General features: G+C 46.8%; 2 protein-coding genes across 9 annotated transcripts in view; one reads left to right on the top strand and one right to left on the bottom strand.

The window, feature by feature from the left end:
* Positions 1–5,764: 5,764 nt before the first annotated feature.
* On the bottom strand, positions 5,765–16,453 carry LOC111153939 (RNA pseudouridylate synthase domain containing 4). 3 transcript variants are annotated; one of them, XM_022513274.1, is made up of 7 exons: positions 16,265–16,453; positions 15,733–15,898; positions 12,871–13,072; positions 8,548–8,641; positions 8,325–8,469; positions 6,905–7,002; positions 5,765–6,338 (listed from the first exon to the last, which is right to left on the bottom strand). In XM_022513274.1, exons 1-7 carry the CDS (start codon positions 16,451–16,453, stop codon positions 6,075–6,077), a joined length of 1,158 nt encoding a protein of 385 aa, XP_022368982.1. In that variant the 3' UTR covers positions 5,765–6,074. The 3 variants fall into 3 exon arrangements, with proteins under 3 accessions (XP_022368982.1, XP_022368983.1, XP_022368984.1); XM_022513275.1 differs by having other exon boundaries at positions 8,325–8,403; positions 8,575–8,641; XM_022513276.1 differs by lacking the exon at positions 6,905–7,002 and having other exon boundaries at positions 8,325–8,641; positions 16,265–16,445.
* Positions 16,454–16,604: 151 nt separating this feature from the next.
* The window catches only part of LOC111153706 (family with sequence similarity 118 member B), a 50,899-nt gene continuing 49,580 nt past the window's right edge, over positions 16,605–17,923 (top strand). For 3 of the 6 annotated variants that reach the window (XM_022512864.1, XM_022512867.1, XM_022512862.1), the window contains exon 1: positions 17,432–17,603. The gene's annotated coding sequence lies outside the window, so the exon portion shown is untranslated. Of the gene's footprint in view, positions 16,651–17,431; positions 17,604–17,923 lie in introns of those variants that run through there. The other 3 variants (XM_022512865.1, XM_022512863.1, XM_022512869.1) reach the window with 3 other exon arrangements.

Here is a 17,923-nt window from a genome sequence, read left to right as displayed (position 1 = left end):
CTTATCTGGAAGTTGCTAAGAGAGTAGATCTTAAAAGCTCTCATCACAAAAAAATTTGTGATTATATATGGTGATGGCTATGGTGATCATTTTGCAGTATATACTAAAATCGGATCAGTATGTTATACATCTGAAAATAATATAATGTGAAATGTCAATGATACTTCAATAGTATTTTATTTTTAAGATTTTATTTATTTGAGAGAAACAGCACGAGCATGAGCTGGGGAAGGATAAGAGGGAGAAGCAGACTCCCCATTGAGCAGAGAGCCCGATGCGGGACTCGATCTGAGGACTCTGAGATCATGACCTGAGCCGAAGGCAGACACTTAGCCAGCTAAGCCACCCACGTGCCCCTCTACTTCAATTTAAAAAAAAACATGGGAAATTGCTTCATATCCACAATGATCAGAAAGCCAATAATAACAAGTGTTGGTGAGACCCTGGATCCAAAATGGTACAACCACTTTGCAATACAGCCTTGGCCACTGCATAAGTATTAAGCAGAGTTACCCATGACCCAACAACTCCACTAGGCGTGTACATACCTCTTGGGCAGGTACCTAAGAAAAATGAAAACATACATGAATGTTTGTTTCGTTGTAGCCAGAAAGTGAAAAACTCATTAACTGATAAACGGATAGACAAAAATTGGTATATTTATACCATGGAATATTATTCAGCAATAAAAAGAAATGAAGTACTGATTTCTGCTACGACATGGATGAGCCCCAAGAACATTATGTTGAGTGGAAAAAGCCAGGCACAAAAGATCCTAGATCACATGATTTTATTTATAGGAAGTATCCAAGATAGGCAAATGTATAGAGACAGAAAATAGATTAGTGGTTGGCATGGCTGGGTATGAGTGGGAATGTGGAGCAACTGCTAAATGGGCATAAGGTTTCTTTTTGTAAGCGTGAAAATTTTCTAAAATTAGGTTAGATGGTTGTCTGATTCTGTGAACATAAAACCATTGGATTATATGCTTTATTTTTTTTTTTTTTGGATTATACACTTTAGATGGATATTATAGTATGTGAACTCTATGTCAAAAAACGTTTTTCAAATGGCAAAGTGAACCTGTTTCAACCTAGTATATCACAGGACCTGGGCTCTTACAATATGTCAGGAACTATTCTGGGAATTAAATACAAATTCAGCTAATCCTTAAAATATATAATACTGGTACTCTCGTTAAACTCATTTTGCAGGTGAGTGAACTGAGGCTCAGATAAGTTAAATAAGTTACCCACTGTCATAGCAAATAAACAGCAGAGTCAGAATGTGTACCCAGAGCCCATCTGACTCCAGAGCCTGAGAATGCCCCCCCCATCCCACCCCCAGTGCTACAGCTGCCTCTGGTCCGTAGTCACTTTCGGAGGGTTTACAAGTATAGGGCTTGGGGGCTGGAGACAGACATTCGGTGCCTGCCCACGAGAAGGTCACAGCTTGGGGGAGGGCAGATATAATTAGAGGAAGTGATGAAGATGCTCTGTGGTCAGGGCTCAATGATGAAGACAGGCACACGCTCGCCGTGCTTCAGGAGCACTGGGTAACCACCGTCCTTTGGTCCTCCCTTGGTGGATGCGTGAAGTGCACTCACTTGGGACTGGGAGGGTTACCCCAAAAACTGTTCCTTCCCTATTTATTGCCTACCCACCTCATCTAATTGGTTGTTCATACTTTCTGGGAGTCGTCTTAGATTCAACCTCCATGCCATACTCGATCACTTGTACCCACTGGACTTCCTCTGAGCTGCATTTCTTTTTTTTTCTTTCTTTCTTCCTTCCTTTTTTTTTTTTTTTTCCTGAGCTTCATTTTAAACCTGTCTAGTCCATTCGTCTCCAAACCTGTCCCAGCTCATCTGGACTATTACATGGGCCCCTCACGAGTCTCCCTACTTGTATGTTTATCTCCCCAGAAGACATTCTGCAGACAGCCATTGAGGAGTCCCAGGGAGTGAGCTGGGAACAGGCAAAGAGCAGCCCCGTTGTGAGAATGGGAATTAGTTGGCAGGACGGGTCGGGGGGTGGTGTTAAAGAGGTGATACGAACAGCATGGGGCTTCTGACTGTCGACACATCTAGGATGGCGTGTGGTGGGTATGGGCATGCCGGTGGGGACTAGACAGCATGGGTTACCGTGTGTGTAGGCTGTTGGTAGCGCTCCCTGACTGCGTCTACACAGCAAGCGAAAAAGCCTACAGCGTCCACACAGCGAGCGAAAAGATCCAGGAAAGGAGAGCTTCCCTGTACTGTGTGACGACCACGCCTGAGGACAATCCGTCCTCACCCTGTGGACTGTAGCAGGTGGGAGTGTGCTCAGTGGGAGGCGAGGGAGAAAGTGAACAGAAATATCTCAAGGTCGCTTGCCTTAAGGCCCCTAAGGCCCCAGGGCATGGGGGCATCTATACAGGGAGCCACCAAGGCTGTCACTCCCTGGGGCACAGAAAGGCAAAGGGATCTGAAGGGGGGGGGTTGGAAAGGAAACTGAATGTTGCAAGGAATTTGCCAGGCCTTTGTCCCTGGTCTGTGGGAGGAAGCCCCTGAATCCAGTTTCCCAAGCCATAGGTGTGGCTTTGTTACTTCTGATGGTCCCGATGGTTGGCATCAGCAGGGACTCTATGGCCTCCCAGGTCGTTTCAGGATGGGGGCTGGCCTTGCCAAACGATCACCCAGGTGATTGGAGGTCGGGGCGTGGAGATGGAAAGAGGAACTAGACTGAGTTCAGTCATCTGGCCAGTGAGCTGATCAATCATGCTGAAGGATGAATCCCAAAAAAAACTCAGCATGGGAGGCGCCTGGGTGGCTCAGTGGGTTAAAGACTCTGCCTTCAGCTCGGGTCATGATCTCGGGGTCCTGGGATCGAGCCCCACATCAAGGCTCTCTGCTCGGCGGGGAGTCTGCTTCCTCCTCCCTCCCTCTCTCTCTCTGCCTACTTGTGATCTCTGTCAAGTAAATAAATAAAATCTTAAAAAAAAAAACAAAACCAAAAACCTCAGCGTGGAAGCTTGAGCCACCTCCCTGGCTGGTGACACACACCAGAGTGTGAAGAGTGTGCTGTGTCCCAACTCCTCGGGGAGGGGACAGGGTAGCTTTGAGTCTGGGACCTTCCCAGACCTCACCCTTTCGTCCTTTTGGCTGCTCCTGATTTCTATCCTGTGATTGCTGTTAATAAAACGGCAAGTGTAGCACTTTCCTGAGTTCTGGGAGTCGTGCCAGTGAATTACTAATCCTGAGGGGAGAGCGGGAATCCCATAATTTGTAGCTACTTGGCAATGGGATTCAGGAAATGCTACCCCAAAATATGGTACCTTGGCATACTGAGTATTTTAAGCTGAAGAAGTTTGAGAAAATGGCAGAAACAGGAAGGTGACTTGGACCTCGTCACCCCCCCCCCATCCTTCTTCTCTGAAACAGATCACACCTTCCTGAGAGATGCCATCTTTATACCAGAGGAAAGGAGAATCTCCTTTGTGCACAGACAATGGAATGTCAAGAAGAATCCTAATAGGCTTTGCTAAGTTTCCCTCAATGTACAATTACCCCACACTCCTTCTTAACTTACCACATTCCATGACTGTCCACTCCTCATCACACCCAGCGCAAAAATATACAAGTCTGGGTGGCTCGGTGGGTTGAGCATCTGATTCTTGATCTCAGCTCAGGTCTTGATCTCAGGGTCGTGAGTTCAAGCCCTGCTTTGGACTTCACGCTGGGTGTGGAGACAACTAAAAAACAAACAAAAAACCCAAAAAGCACACAAGTCTGGTTTTTTGGGGGGGTCTTTTGAAGACCCCTATGCCATGTAAAACTTGTATCACATAAATGTGTATATTTACCTCCTGTTCTTCTATCAGTTTAATGTTTAGAGCCAGTCAGGGTAGAGGGTTTGAAAGAGGACTTTAGCTACCTGCCGTAGACCTCCGTCTGTACTTCTAGATTCTTTCCAGCTTATCTCTTAACTCAGGCAAAGGACCCTGGGGGCAAAGCATCCCTTGATAGGAATGGAGACTACCCCCTCCAGCAGTAACAACTGTCCTGATACCACGAAGACCCACACGATTGACGCGAGACAACAATCAACCTGACCTTCACTGCCCACCCTTATGGACCCACTGACCTTTGTCCCACATATTCCTCCTGTAAACCTGGCAGTATTTTCAGCACTTCAGAGACAGTCTCTGTGACATGAGTCCGCTGTCTTCCCGGCGTTGGTCTCACGGGCATAAATCCGTTTGTCTCCCCACCACTCCTCTGCCTTTGTCTCTCTGCCTTGGGGCTGAACCAGGCCTGTTTGGGGCCTTTGGAGCCAGATGCTCCTTTACCCCATGAACCCATTACAGGGTGAGGGAAACATTCCTCCCCTAGGCTGAGCAGAAGGGTGGGGGGTTGTCTGGGAAGCCCCGAGCTTGCAGCTGGTGTCTGGAGTGGAGTCGTGTGGAACACCGTGCCCTTAACTTGTGGTTTGGCCTGACCCCGGGTCATCAGTGTTGGGATTACAGTGCACCAAGCAGCACTCCCCCACCCCCCCAACCGCACTGGGGAAATGGGGTCTGTACCCCCCGCCCCATGGCCCGCTTTGCAAGACCGGATACAAGGCTGAGTCTTTGTATACCCTACCAGGCCCTCCGGCTAACAGCAGTCCAGAGGCTGGAGAGCCAAGGACAGCAGATTGAGAAAACAGAAGGAAGTGTTTTGCGGTGTCCTTGTCCTAATCAGTACCACCCTGCCCTGCCCAGCCCCTAGGGACGGCGGGGCGGGGGGGGGGGGGGGGGGAGTGGTCTTAAGACTCCCCTCTGCGATTGGTTTCTGGTGGGAACTGCCCTACGCTAGTTGAGGTGGTGGGGAGTGAAGATGGTGCTCAGAAGGTGGGGTGGGACTAGCAAGGAAAGCCCATCCTCAGAGGAGGGGTTCTAGAGGGAAACAGGGCACACCTGGTGACCACCTGGGTTTGGGGACAGCTGTGTTTTACACATTCATTTTAGTGAGTTAATACACTTGGAGCTTTCCCATAAATATAGCTGATCCACCAAAAATGGGTCTGAATGGCGCAGGCCACTTATACTCGGATTTCTCTTTGATAAATAGAGCACAGAACTGTAAATGTATTCCTTTCCTTATGATTTTCTTAATAACGTCTTCTTTTCTCTGGCTGAGTGAGAATACAGCATATAATACACAAAACATACAAAATATGTGTTAATCAACTGTTTGTGTCATTGGTAATGCTTCCGGTTGACAGGAGGCTACTAGCAGTTAAGTTTCGGGAGAGTCAAAATTTACATGTGGATTTCTGACTGTACAAGGGGGGGGTCGTGCCCCCCCCCCCCCCCCACGAACCTTAAACCACTAGAGACTAGGGCCTTCTTAGGGGTCTGGGGAAATCAAAAAAAAAAAAAATGAAGGAAAAGGAGAGAAAACCTGTTCCCACAGAGCAGCACGGAGCTGGAGCTAACCACTCTCCGGACCGTGTGTGCTCTCCATCAGGGCCTGCCGGCCGGCCGGCCTTCACATCTGCTTTTCTCGATTCTACAACACCCCTTTGCAGGCTCTAGTCACTACTGCAACAAGGTTCCTGCGCTGCGGCTGGAGAGAATCCTGCCTTCTGACGGGTCTCTAGCATCTGGGACAAAACAAGTGGAGCAGAGAGGTTTTGCTATTAGATCCTGAACATCCATGAGGACAGTGGCTAACTGCTTCTGAATTTCTCCAGCAGTCAGATGACCGCCACGTGCTCTTTCCAACCACCGGAGCCTTCCGGATAGATCAAGGGGTTTATTGTTGGACGTGAACAGTTTCGGAGCACAGATTCTGTGCTCGAGTTTCTCCTTTTTCAATTATGGACCCAGTCCGCCTGGTCCTGGGCTCTCTTCCCCCTGGGCAAGGAGACTGGGAGGCAGGGAGACTCCCCGCAGGCTTTTCCAGAGTACGGCCAGTGTCTCAGTAAATAGGATTTAGTGTCCAGTAAAGGCTGGGAAGCAGCTGAATTTCTTCCACTTCCCACACCTGGCTCTTCTGGAGTCTGTCCCAAATGAGAAGTTAGCAGAGTCCATGAAACAAAGTGAAGGATTCAGGGTCCCAACAGCCCAGCAGTCTTAACTGCGCCCTCACGTCCGGCTTCGTCGCCCCCATTCTGATCCTGACTTGGCGTCTGTAGGTCCAAGCGTTGCAGGGAGCGGAAGAAGAAGCGAGGAGGCTCGCAGACCAAGCTGAGCTCCTCCTTCCTGGACCCCAGGGCCGGCAGGATCAGCTGGCGCGCGTGCAGGTGAAGGGGGATGTGGCGGGCCTTCGCCTGGTGCAGGCCCAGCTTCTTCAGGGTACCAAGAGACAGCTTCTGTACAAAGACAAGACAGCCTCTTGAGAGCCAGGCCAAGAGCTCGTCCTTGAGCAGCACACAGGGACAGACATTTTCCACTTAAAGGAACCAGCACTAACTCCCCTGGAAGGCACAGCGGTGGACAGCCTGCTTCAGGGACATTCTCCGGAAGGGTTTGGAACCCAGGTGAGAGAAAAACCACCAGGCCAGCGAAGTTCTTATCAGCCAGTTCTCTGGCCTTCTTAGAGAATGGGCTACGACAACAAGAGATAAACAAGTGTCCCCCACCTATCTTCACCAAGAGCATGAAAGGCTGCTTGAAGCCTCAGGAAAGTGCCCCCCCTCAACCCCGCCTGTCCCGCCTCCAAACACAATCCAAGACAAACAAATGAAGCCAAGGGTTTTGCGAACAGATCCTGCAGCTCCGTGAGAACAGCAGCTGTTTCTCTCTAAGCGAGGTGACTAGTTTGGGTAACTAGTACAGTACAGTCAAAACATCCTTGCGGTGACTCACGTCGGACTTTAACAAGGGGAAAGCAAAAGCTCCCCCCATCTTAGCTGTTGCACAGACAAGCAGGGGTCACCTGGGGGGCCAGCTTATTCCAGTCTGAGTACTTGTGATCCCCAAGGATTGGGCAATCCAGTCCAAAAGACAGATGAACTCGAAGCTGATGTTTTACTCCTTAACAACAACAACAAAAAAGAGAGAGAGAAAACTTGAGCAGCTCCAGAAACCATACTGTGCGTTACTGTGCTTCTAACCCTATTTAACTGAAGCACAGTAAGACCGGCAAGGCTGCACCTACACCAAAGTATAAAGAAGAACAGAACAAACTATAAGCTGGTAGGAAATAAGATCACACATGCCGTTAAGACTCTAAGTTCCCCTCCCCCTTAGCTCCCTTTCCACTACAGATAACCATTATCATCAACCTGGTATCTCTCCGTGCTTAATTAACTTTTGTTTTGTTTTTGAGACAAAGAGAAAGCAAGAGCCCACATGTGCAGGGGGTGGGGGCAGAGGGAGAGGGAAAGAGAGAATCTCAATCTCACCACCGCTGAGCTCGTGACCTGAGTCGAAATCAAGAGTCGGAGTCAAGAGTCGGAGGCTTAACTGGGGGGACCCACCCAATAACCCCTGTTTTATTTTTAGATAACATTATTATAGAATGCTAAATAGTAGTGCTTTGCACATTTTTCACTGTAGCAAAATATTTATAACATAAAATGTTATCTTAACCATTTTTTGAAAGATTTTATTTATTTTGAGACAGAGCAAGAGAGAGAGAGAGAGAGAGCACAAGCATCCTCTCCACCTGAAACTCTGGCCCAATTAAACGACAACTCCCCATTCCTTCCGGATTCCTCCGGCCCCTGGTAACCACTGTTCTACTTGGTCTCTGAATCTAAGTGCTCTAGGTGTGTCATAAGTGGAATCACGCAACATTCGTCCTTCTATGTTGGTTTCTTTCACTTAGCATCAAGTCCAACCACATTGTGGCCCATGTCAGAACTTCCTTCCTTTTCAAGACATACTCATTCCGTCATCTGCCCACACACTTTGTCTACGCATTCATTTGGCGGTGGCCATCAAGACTGGCTTCACCTCTTGGTATTGGGGATAATGCTGCCACGAACACTGCTGTACACAGATCTTTCCAAACCCCTGCTTTCAATTCTCTTGCGTAGATACCCATGAGGATTGCTGGATTATATGGTAATTCTGTGTTTAATTTTTTTGAGAAACCGCTTTGCAGATTTTTAAATAAATGTAAGCAAACTATTTATATCTTCCTGCTACCTACTATTTTTAAACAGCCATCCCCGCTGGAGCTCCCAGCCTCGGATTAGCACCAGAGGCACACTCTCAAACACGTCAGCTGCAATCCCAGCCCTCTCACAGCACCAGCTGCTCGGAAGAAGGGCAGGACCCAAAGCGAGGCCCTGGACGTGGTTCAGCAGCCCGGGCTCTTGCCATCCCCCAGCAGAAAGGTGGTGCCTCACCGGTGATGGGCTGGAGCTCTACGAGGGCAGCGGACAGAGTGCTGCTAAGCACCTGGTACTGAGTCACAGCTGTGTGTGCCTTCCGGTTGCTCCGTGCTCTCACCATCTTCCCATCCTCCATGCGGAAGCCTGGGGACAGCGTCATCTGACACCAAAAGAAATCAAGACACAGTTGCAAAGAAGAGCAGAAAAGCCAAGCCCCTGGGGATGACAGCTCACCTACCTTGTAGTGCCGCTGCTGACCCTGCACCTCCTTCTCGATGACAGGGATGTCCACGACTCCCGCCGGGGGCACGGGGACGCGCACCGTGATGGTCCTGGGCGTAACACACAGACCCTGGCTTAAGCCATGAGGTGAGGGGGGGAGATCCTCAGATTTGGCTACTTAGAGGCTGTAACACTGGACCTTCTGCTCTACTGTGGTCAGTTCTTAAGAACGGAGCATCCCAAGTCATAGGCTGTCATAGCACTTAGCCTGAGAGCTTGATTCTACTCTTATGAACACATCTTTTTTTTACTACTAAAGTAATGTATGCTAATTATAGACTATTGGGGGGAAAAAAACAAAAAATTATATTTATAACATGGTCTTTCCTTCCAACCTTTAAAAATGAATATGTATAGTTTTTTTTTCTTTTTTAAAAAAGATTTATGTATTTGAGAGAGAGAGAGAGAGAGCGAGAGAGTGCGTGTGAGGGGGAGGGGCAGTAGGAGAGGGAAAGAGAAACCCAGGCAGGCTCTGCCCTGAGCCTGGGCTCCATTTCACCACCCTGAGATCACAACCCGAGCTGAAACCCAGAGTGGGACGTTTAATCAACTGCGCCACCCAGGTGCCCCCCAAAATGAGTATGTATATCTTAAAATGAAATGAGGGTAGGGGCGCCTGGGTGGCTCAGTGGGTTAAAGCCTCTGCCTTCGGCTCAGGTCATAATCCCACGGTCCTGGAATGGAGCCCCACATCAGGCTCTTTGCTCTTCGGGGAGCCTGCTTCCTCCTCTTTCTCTGCCTGCCTCTCTGCCTACTTGTGATCTCTGTCTGTCCAATAAATAAATAAAATCTTTAAGAAAAAAAAAAAGTAATGAGGATAATATGGTTTTGTATCCTTTTTTTAAAAGATGGTTAAGTCCTGACTGCATATGAAATGAATGAATAAGTAAATGAATGAATGGATTGAAAAAGTCACAGGACCGCACCTACCCGATCTGCCAGGTAGACAAACAGGGGAACTCGGCTCAAAGTCACAGAAACAACCCCCATAACTCAATAAACATTTTGCTGGAGGTCTCCTTTCATCATGTCAGAGATGGGGAGATGACCCTTTCTTCTGTTCCTACGCGTATGCCTCCTCTAGGTCAATGATGGAATCCTGCTGGGTGGCCTATCGAATCGAAGCCCACTCCCACAACAATTTACACACTGGACACCTCATTTTGGGCTGGTGGCAGTTTGGGCTGCCATCTGATAGATTTTACCACACTTAAATTGAGTTTTAACTGCCAGCTCCCTCTTCCTAATGACAGAACACTACTGCCCAAAAATGTTCACTCACTACATACTCCAGGAATATAATCAGGCATTGATTTAGGGAGGTACTAGTTCTGTACAGATGAACGAGACCAACATCCCCACTCTCAAGGAATTCAAAGTCTAGTAAGAAGATTCAAACAAGGGCGCCTGGGTGGCTCAGTGGGTTAAAAGCCTCTGCCTTTGGCTCAGGTCGTGATCCCAGAGCCCTGGGATGGGGCCCTGCATCTGGTTCTCTGCTCAGCAGGGAGCCTGCTTCCCCGCCCCCCACCCCCGCCTCTCTGCTTACTTGTAATCTCTGTAGGTCAAATTAAAAAAAGAAGAAGATTCAAACAACCATAACAAGTTGCTATCATAGTACGCCAGTAGATGTTAATCAGTCGCCTGCTATGCTCTACTGCTAACTCCTACTTTGTGCACCTGCTATTTAAGGCCATCATTAACTGGGTTCCAGTCTACCTTTCCAGCATTATCTGTCACCATTCCCCACTCCAAACTACACTGCCTGCTTTCATCCTTTGTGTGTATGCATTCCCACCACCTAAAACACAGTTCTCCATCTTGTCTATCAAATCCTGTTCATTCATCAACACACAACGAACAGATTTCAATTCCTCCATAGAATGGTTACCAAGTCTAAACTTTCATAAACAATTTTCACAAATAATATAACATCTTTTTTTAAGATTTATTTATTCTGGAGAGAGAGAGAATGTGCGCATGAGCAAGCAGGAGGAGGGACAGAGGGAGAGAAAGAGAGAGAATCCTGAAGCTGACTCCCTGCTGAGCGTGGAGCCCAAAGTGGGGCTTGATAGCACGACCCTGAGAGCATGACCTGAGGCGAAATCGAGTCAGCTGACCAACCGACTGAGCCACCCAGGTGCCCCAACACTTTTTATAGACTTATATCTGGATTACTAGTATACATGATAGTCTCAATTTTCTGTCTTTCAGCTTTTACTATGAGCTAGGTACTATGTCAAACACTTCAATATGTACTGTCTCATTTAACTCTCTCCTCAACTCCATTATTCTCATTTTTGCTATGAAGACAAAGCTTAGAGACGTTTAAGAACATGCCTAAGGACCCATGCTGGTAAACGACACAGCTGACAGTTGAACACAGATCTTGTTGAGCTTAGTTAGTCCGCTAAACCTCTGCCATTATCTGTAACCTCTTATCACAGCAGTTCTTACATTTGATTCCACAGCAGACTCAGCTGTGGAGCTTTTAAGAAATTCAGATGCCCATACCCATCAGACTTATTAATCAGGGCCTCTGTGGGTGGGTCTTGGCATAGAGATTTTTAAAAGGCTCCCAGGATCACAAAGTAGCTGCAAAATCTGTAGCACAAAAAGGACTAACTTCGAAAAGATAAAAAGAGTAGCTACAAATCAAACAGAAAATAATAAATAGCCCAACAGAAACCAGGCAAAGGAAAGAGATGGTTTGTTCACAGAAAGGGAAACGCAAAAAAACAGGAGAACCCAATAAACATGCAGACAAGTAACATCACTGATACACAGGGAAATAGAAAACATTTTTTTTTTCCCTCATCATAGTGGCAAACCCCCAAAATGCGCTGGTCAGCTGTAGGGGGAGGTAGGTCCTCATTACCCTAGTGGGAGGAAAACCTGGCCTACGTAATAATAGTAACTATTCAAATATTAAATGTGTGAGAGGCACCTGGGAGGCTCAGTCAGTTAAGCATCTAACTCTTGGTTTCAGCTCAGCTCATGATCTTGGGGTCCTGGGATGGAGCCCCGTGTTAGGCCCCACGCTCAGCTGGGAGTCTGCGGGAGATTCTCTCTCCCTTTCCATCTCCCACTGCCCCTCCCCTGGCTCATGTGCTCACACTCACTCACTCTCTCTCTCTCAAATAAATAAATCTTAAAAAAAAAAAAAAAACCATCACCACCAACAAAAAGCAAATATTAAATGTGTATACCCTTCAACCTAGCAAGTCCACCTTTAGGAATCTGTCTTAAAGATATAATCATGTATTCTTTGCAACAGACTCTGAAAAATAGGAAGTTAACTCAATGTCCGTCAATAAGGAAACGATGATACAGCCATCAACAGAATACTAGGGAGCTCTAAAGGTACATGCAAAATGCTCTCCAAGTGAAATCAAGCAGGATGCAAAGCAGTGCAAAACGCAGTGCCATATAATAATCCACTTATCCATGCCCTGTATGCAGGAAGCTTACAGAAGACTAGAACAGTGATCTCCTCTGGGGAAGAAAATTGAGTTGATGGAGGAGAGGAGTAGGTTTCAGTTTTGTTCATCTGTCTTTCTTCTATTAAAAAAAATGGAGGTAAATCTATATGCACTAACATGGAAAGATCTCCAAGACATAGTTAAGTAGTAAAAGAAAAGTACAGTGTTGGGGTGCCTGGGTGGCTCAGTGGGTTAAGTGTCTGCCTTCAGCTCAAGTCATGATCCCAGAGTCCTGGGACTGAGTCCCATGTTGGGCTCTCTGCTCAGCGGGGAGCCTGCTTCTCCCGCTCCCTCTGACTGCTGCTCTCCCGGCTTGTGCTCACTCTCTCTCTCAAAGAAAATTAAAAAAAAAAAAAAAAAAAAGTACAGTGTACAGTGTACAATGTAATACACACACACACTGTATATATCAGACATGTTCATAAATACATTGAGTAAGGACCAGAGGAATAAAAACCAAACTATCCCACGGGAAGGGACTAGAACAACAGAGTGGGTAGATTCTCCAAAAAATTTTTGCTTTATCTTTGTTTTTTGATGATTTTACCAAAGGAATAAAATCATGTACTATTTGTGTAATTAATTTTCAATAATTTTTATGTACAACCACAATGAGGAATCTCTATTCCAACAGACTCCAAGATCCTAAGCATTTAAGTCTCTTTCCTATTCTTTTCATACGCCCATGAGTCCTAGCACAGTGCCTTCTCTTAACAGGAGGTCCTTCCATATGAATGGACAATGAGATAAAAGGATGCCTTCATTTATACCAACTCTACCACTGGCAATGGGCTTCATACCAGTACTTCTTTGCCACCTGACGGGTTCTAAACAACTCTTGTACTTGATGTGCCACTTCCTTCTCCCAGGCCAACACCATTACACCTGTAGTTTCCTTGTCCAGCCGGTGGCACAGATGCAAGGGCTCTGCCTTGTGGCCATGAAGCATCTTTGCCAGGATGGGCAATACGTCACTGATGCACAGCCGGACCCCAGGGCCACCTACAAAGGGAAGAGCCACAGGTTTTAGTGGCCAGTAAAAGATCCCACCAAAGAACTCTACCTGGGAAGAAAGTCAATGTTTTCACGAGCTTTATTCTGAAATGTGGTCCAGGAACTAGCAATGTCAAAGCCCAGGGAGCTTGTTGGAAAGGAATCTCAGGCTCCCAACCCAGACTATTAAATCAAAATCTGCATTTTCACAAGATGCCCAAGGGACTCACAGGCCTTTTCATAATGTCTGAGAAGCATTGGCCTACAGTATGTGGCCTGCTCCTCAGATATATATATATATATATATATATATATATATTATGTATATATATACATATATATATAATTTATTTATTAATCTACTTGCACATTCATAATAAAGTCAGCAATCAAAATGAGGAAGTCTGATATTTCATTATATAAACAAAGGTTTGAGAATTTGCCAAGTAAACTCAAGGGTAAATACAAGACTGTGAGGCTCTCCTGAGCCATTACAGAAGAGCTAAGAAGATGACCATTAGGTGAGATGCTACTCAGTTCTATTCTAGGCCTAACTAGCCACTGACCCTGAATAGATGATTTAATCTTTCCAACTTTCAGTTTTCTCATCTATAAAATGTAAATATCTGGATAATAGTTATCTCATGAGGAATGGGAAGAAAAAGATCAAGACAGAAAAAGAAAATACACAGAACACTTGGCAATGTCTGACTTAATTCCTTGTCTTTTTAATTTTTTTTTTTTTGTTTGTTTGTTTATTTGACAGAGAGCTAGAGAGAGAACACAAGTAAGCAGAGCGGCAGGGAGAGGGGGAGAGAGAGAAGCAGGCTCTCCGCTGAGCAGGGAGCCCAATGCGGGGCTCGATCCCAGGACCCTGGAATCATAACCCGAGCCGAAGGCAGTCGCTTAACCAACTGAGCCACTCGGGCGCCCCTAATTCCTTGTCTTTATGCTTTTCTCCCTACCTCCCCAAAAAGCATTCTTTTAGCACAATGATGCCTTTTCCCCCAATAAATCCCTTTCCCTGCATTTTCTTTCTATCGATCTTTCTTATCTCACTCCAGCTGTCTTCAACAACTACATTCAACATTTATTCAGAAATATTTCAACGTCCATTAAGTTCCAGGCATCCTGGAGTTTCATTAGGTACTCTGTGCATACAAACACACACATTTTCTTTTATTCTTTTTTAAGTTCTTATCATGAATACATAACTTATTATGTATCTTTTGGCACTTTTAATAACATGAATGTCTTCTATATTTTATAATTTCTATAAACTCTTCAAAGGAAGTTATCTTCTATATAGGTTTATATGTAGGGTTTGTTGAAAGATTTTATTTATTTGAGAAAGACAGAGCGAGAGAGAGCACAAACAGAGGGAGAGGCAGAGGCAGAGGGGGAAGCAGGCTCCCAACTGAGCAGGGAGCCTGACTCAGGGTTCAATCTAAGGACCCTGGGATCATGTGGGATCATGACCTAAGTTAAAGATAGACGCTTAACCAACTGAGCCACTAAGGCACTCCCAGATTTATATGTGTTTTTGTGTGTGTGTGGATCCTGTGTATGTTTTCAACAGTAGAGATCTCTCTACAGGGCAGTTTAATCTTTGCTTTGGCTGAAACTCCCCCCCCCCTTTTTTATTAGTTTTCATATTGGTTTCTGTGATTGGAGTTTCTGCATGTTTAAGGTGGTCCTTCTTTGATCCTTGCCCATACATAGTATAAGATCTGATTTTTCTCAGGTTATTCTGTCTCCACTCATGGCTTGAGGTGGCTGACTGATTTATGTTGCAGTTTGGGGCTTGCGGGTTGAGATTTTCTGATCTTTGTTCAGTGAAGATGGACTATTTTCCTTGGTCTGGACTTAACTGATGAAATTATATTCTGGATCATGTGAACAAAATGTGCAATAAAAAAGACCCTTGCAGGAAATTCAGAGTCATTATATGGAAATATGGAAATACCATTACTTATAGAAGGTAATAAACTACCAGAACACGTTATGCACAAGAGATTTATAGGCCAAAAATAGAAACAGAGTACTTATAAAAACTAGTGAATGTGGGAAAATTATGAATAAAGGCAAAAAATATAGTGATGCCATTGTCAGAAGGGGAAATGATCTGAACCTTAATATATTAAGTGCTATCTATTTTTTTCTTATATGTCATTTCTTCTTTTCTGGTTCTTTTTTTTTTTTTTATTTTATTTATTTACTTGAGAGAGAGAGGGAATGAGGAAGGGCGAGGTATAATGCAGAGGGGAGGGGCAGTGGGAGAGGGAGAAGCAGACTCCCTACTGAGCAGGGAGCCTGACACTGGGCTGTCAGAGGCATAACCGACTGAGCCACCCAGGTGCCCCTCTTCCTTCCCAGTTTTGATGGAACATAACATGAAGACAAGAACCACACAGCCTTAGTATTTCTCTATAAAAATTTCCATGGAGGTCTGGACACAGTGCATTCCAAAAATCACTGCTGACTGCCAGATGTTTGGAATGCAGAGACTGTCTTTTATATCTCTGTCTTCAGTAGTGCCTTATATAGTACTCTACAAAAGCTTAATTATTTTGAATGCAAGTCTTCGAGCCCCACAAGTAATGTGTCAGAGTTGTCCCTAATTTTAGTGAAAACAGAAGCACCCCCTCCCTCTCCCACGTGGTCCTTACCATGCACAGGGAGACCGTAAGGTTTATTGATGACCACGAGATCCTTGTCCTGGTGCACAATCCCTCGGCTCAGTGCCTTAGCAAGCACGTTGGGGTGGACTCGTTGCAGCTGCTTTGTGAACCGCACTAGTTCTTGAACTCTCCGCTGAACAGGGCTTGTGGGCACCTACGGGGAGAGAAGGAGCGCCAGGAAAAGACTGGTGAAGACTTTCAATAAGTTTGGGTGACAATTTGGGTTGGGAATGACTATTTCTGCTTCGGACTCGCGCCTTCCCGGAATAATTTGAGAGCGGCGGTGCATGTCTGTTTTACCTATCTCCACGCAGTGCTCAGGGCTGAGGCCGGCAGGAGCCAAAGACCCAGCCCGCAGGAAGATACGGTACCATACTGATCTCTTCCCTTTCCTTTCTCCCCGTTCTTCCACAGATCCTCCACATTTCCTTAACATCTGTCCGGACCCTCCCACCTCACTCCCAGCCGGAGAACCCGGGAACGTACTGTCTCTTGGGAGTTGTGGTCCTTTCGGACTCACCGGCGGCTGCTTCGTCTTTTGTTCCTGTTTCTGGGCTCGGAGCTTCTCCGCTAATCGCTGGGCACTCATGGTCCCAGACGCAGCAGCGGCCGAACAAAATGGCTTTGAGACGAGACTAAAGACATTCCCCAAACGCTGCCTGGAACCCCAGACCCAGAGACGAGGCACGTTAGAGGTAGGCGCCGCCATCTTGTCAAAAGGGGAGGGGCGTATCTAGACCCCGCGCGGAAGAGGGGCAAGAGGCAGGAGGGTATGGGCGGGTCCTGAGGATCACGTGGAGGGTGAGGGGGCGGGCTCTGGGCCGAGTCACGTGGGGTGGTGCGCGCTCAGTGCGGCTGCGCCGGCCGGTAGCTGCAGCTGGAGCGGTGGCGTTTGGAGGAGACTCGGTGAGTGTGTAGGGAAGCAGGGCTGGGGCTAGGAAATGCCGGTTCTTCAACGCTTTAACGTTTTCGCGTCTCCGGGGCTTCTGTTCTCAGAGACCACTGCACCGGGATTCTTTTCTCCCTGTGCGGGAAGACCCCACTCAAAAACACTTCCCCGCCCCCGCGCCCCGTGGAAGCGATGCCCCATAAACGCTCGCCCCAGAGCCGCCTTAGGCGCCTACCTCGTCCCTCTTGGCAACCACATCCCTGGTGTCCGGCCAGCCCCCTGAGGGAACGCGTCGTGTCACCTCTCATTTCCTTGCCGCTCGACCTTCGGAGATGCCCGATCTCTGTAGGCTCTCCACTCCTCACCTCCTCTTTGTTTCAGGTTGTAACCTGTCCTTCTCTCCCAGGGGTGATGGGAACCCTTCCATTATCCGGGGGCCCCCAGCCCGTATTCCTACCTAGGGAACACCTTGGGTTTTTTGGAGTCTCCTCTCCTTACGCTCTCCCCGCTCCTTCCAAAGACCAAGACTGAAAATACGGTAAAGAGCACGGACCTTCCCCTCCCTTTTATGCTTCCTTCGTGTTTCCCCCTTCCTACTTTGCAACCACCCCAAACCCTCTCTCCCTCTCTTCCAAGGTGCACGGTTGGAATTCCCATGCCCAAACTGCAAGCGACTCCCTCTGATTTCACCGAGGGGTGTCTGGAAAGATGAACCTCTGGTTGGGGTGCTAATGTGAAAAATACCTTGGGACATACCTGCCATTTGTTAAGAAACCTAATGGCGAGTTCCGAAGGGATGTTCAGAAACTAATGGATCTGTACCGACACTAGAGGAAACAATTTTTTAAGACTGCTGAGAATGAAGGCTCCGTGAGGAGTTCCAGTAGGTAGTGGAATTAGGTTTGCGACTTACCTCTCCGAAAGGGATTGGCAGAAGGGAGCCATATTGAGCACGAGTGAAGTTGAACAGGTGAGTGGAGCAAACCTATAGAAGACTTCTTAAGTCGAAGAAGAGTTTGAGCTAGATGTTATAAGTAATGAGGAGTGTTTGAAGCTTCTTGAGCAGGAGAGAGACTCCTTGAATCCTAGAAATGAATCTGGCAGTCGAATGCAGGACAGATTCAGCCGGGATGCTGCAGGCTAGGGGAACAGTAAAGAGGTTATGCTTTATCCCGTGATCTTTCTCCTTACACTGTACTGTTCTTTGCGTTTGAACTGATTATGAATACAAGTCAGGATGTGTGGTTGGCAGCTGCAGCTGAAGTCTTGAGTACCTTGAAGACTCATGGT

The sequence above is a fragment of the Enhydra lutris genome, unplaced genomic scaffold, assembly GCF_002288905.1.
Source record: "Enhydra lutris kenyoni isolate GAN:26980312 unplaced genomic scaffold, ASM228890v2 scaffoldscaffold34, whole genome shotgun sequence".
Classification (NCBI taxonomy): domain Eukaryota; kingdom Metazoa; phylum Chordata; class Mammalia; order Carnivora; family Mustelidae; genus Enhydra; species Enhydra lutris.
This window is presented reverse-complemented; position numbering and strand designations above follow the sequence as displayed.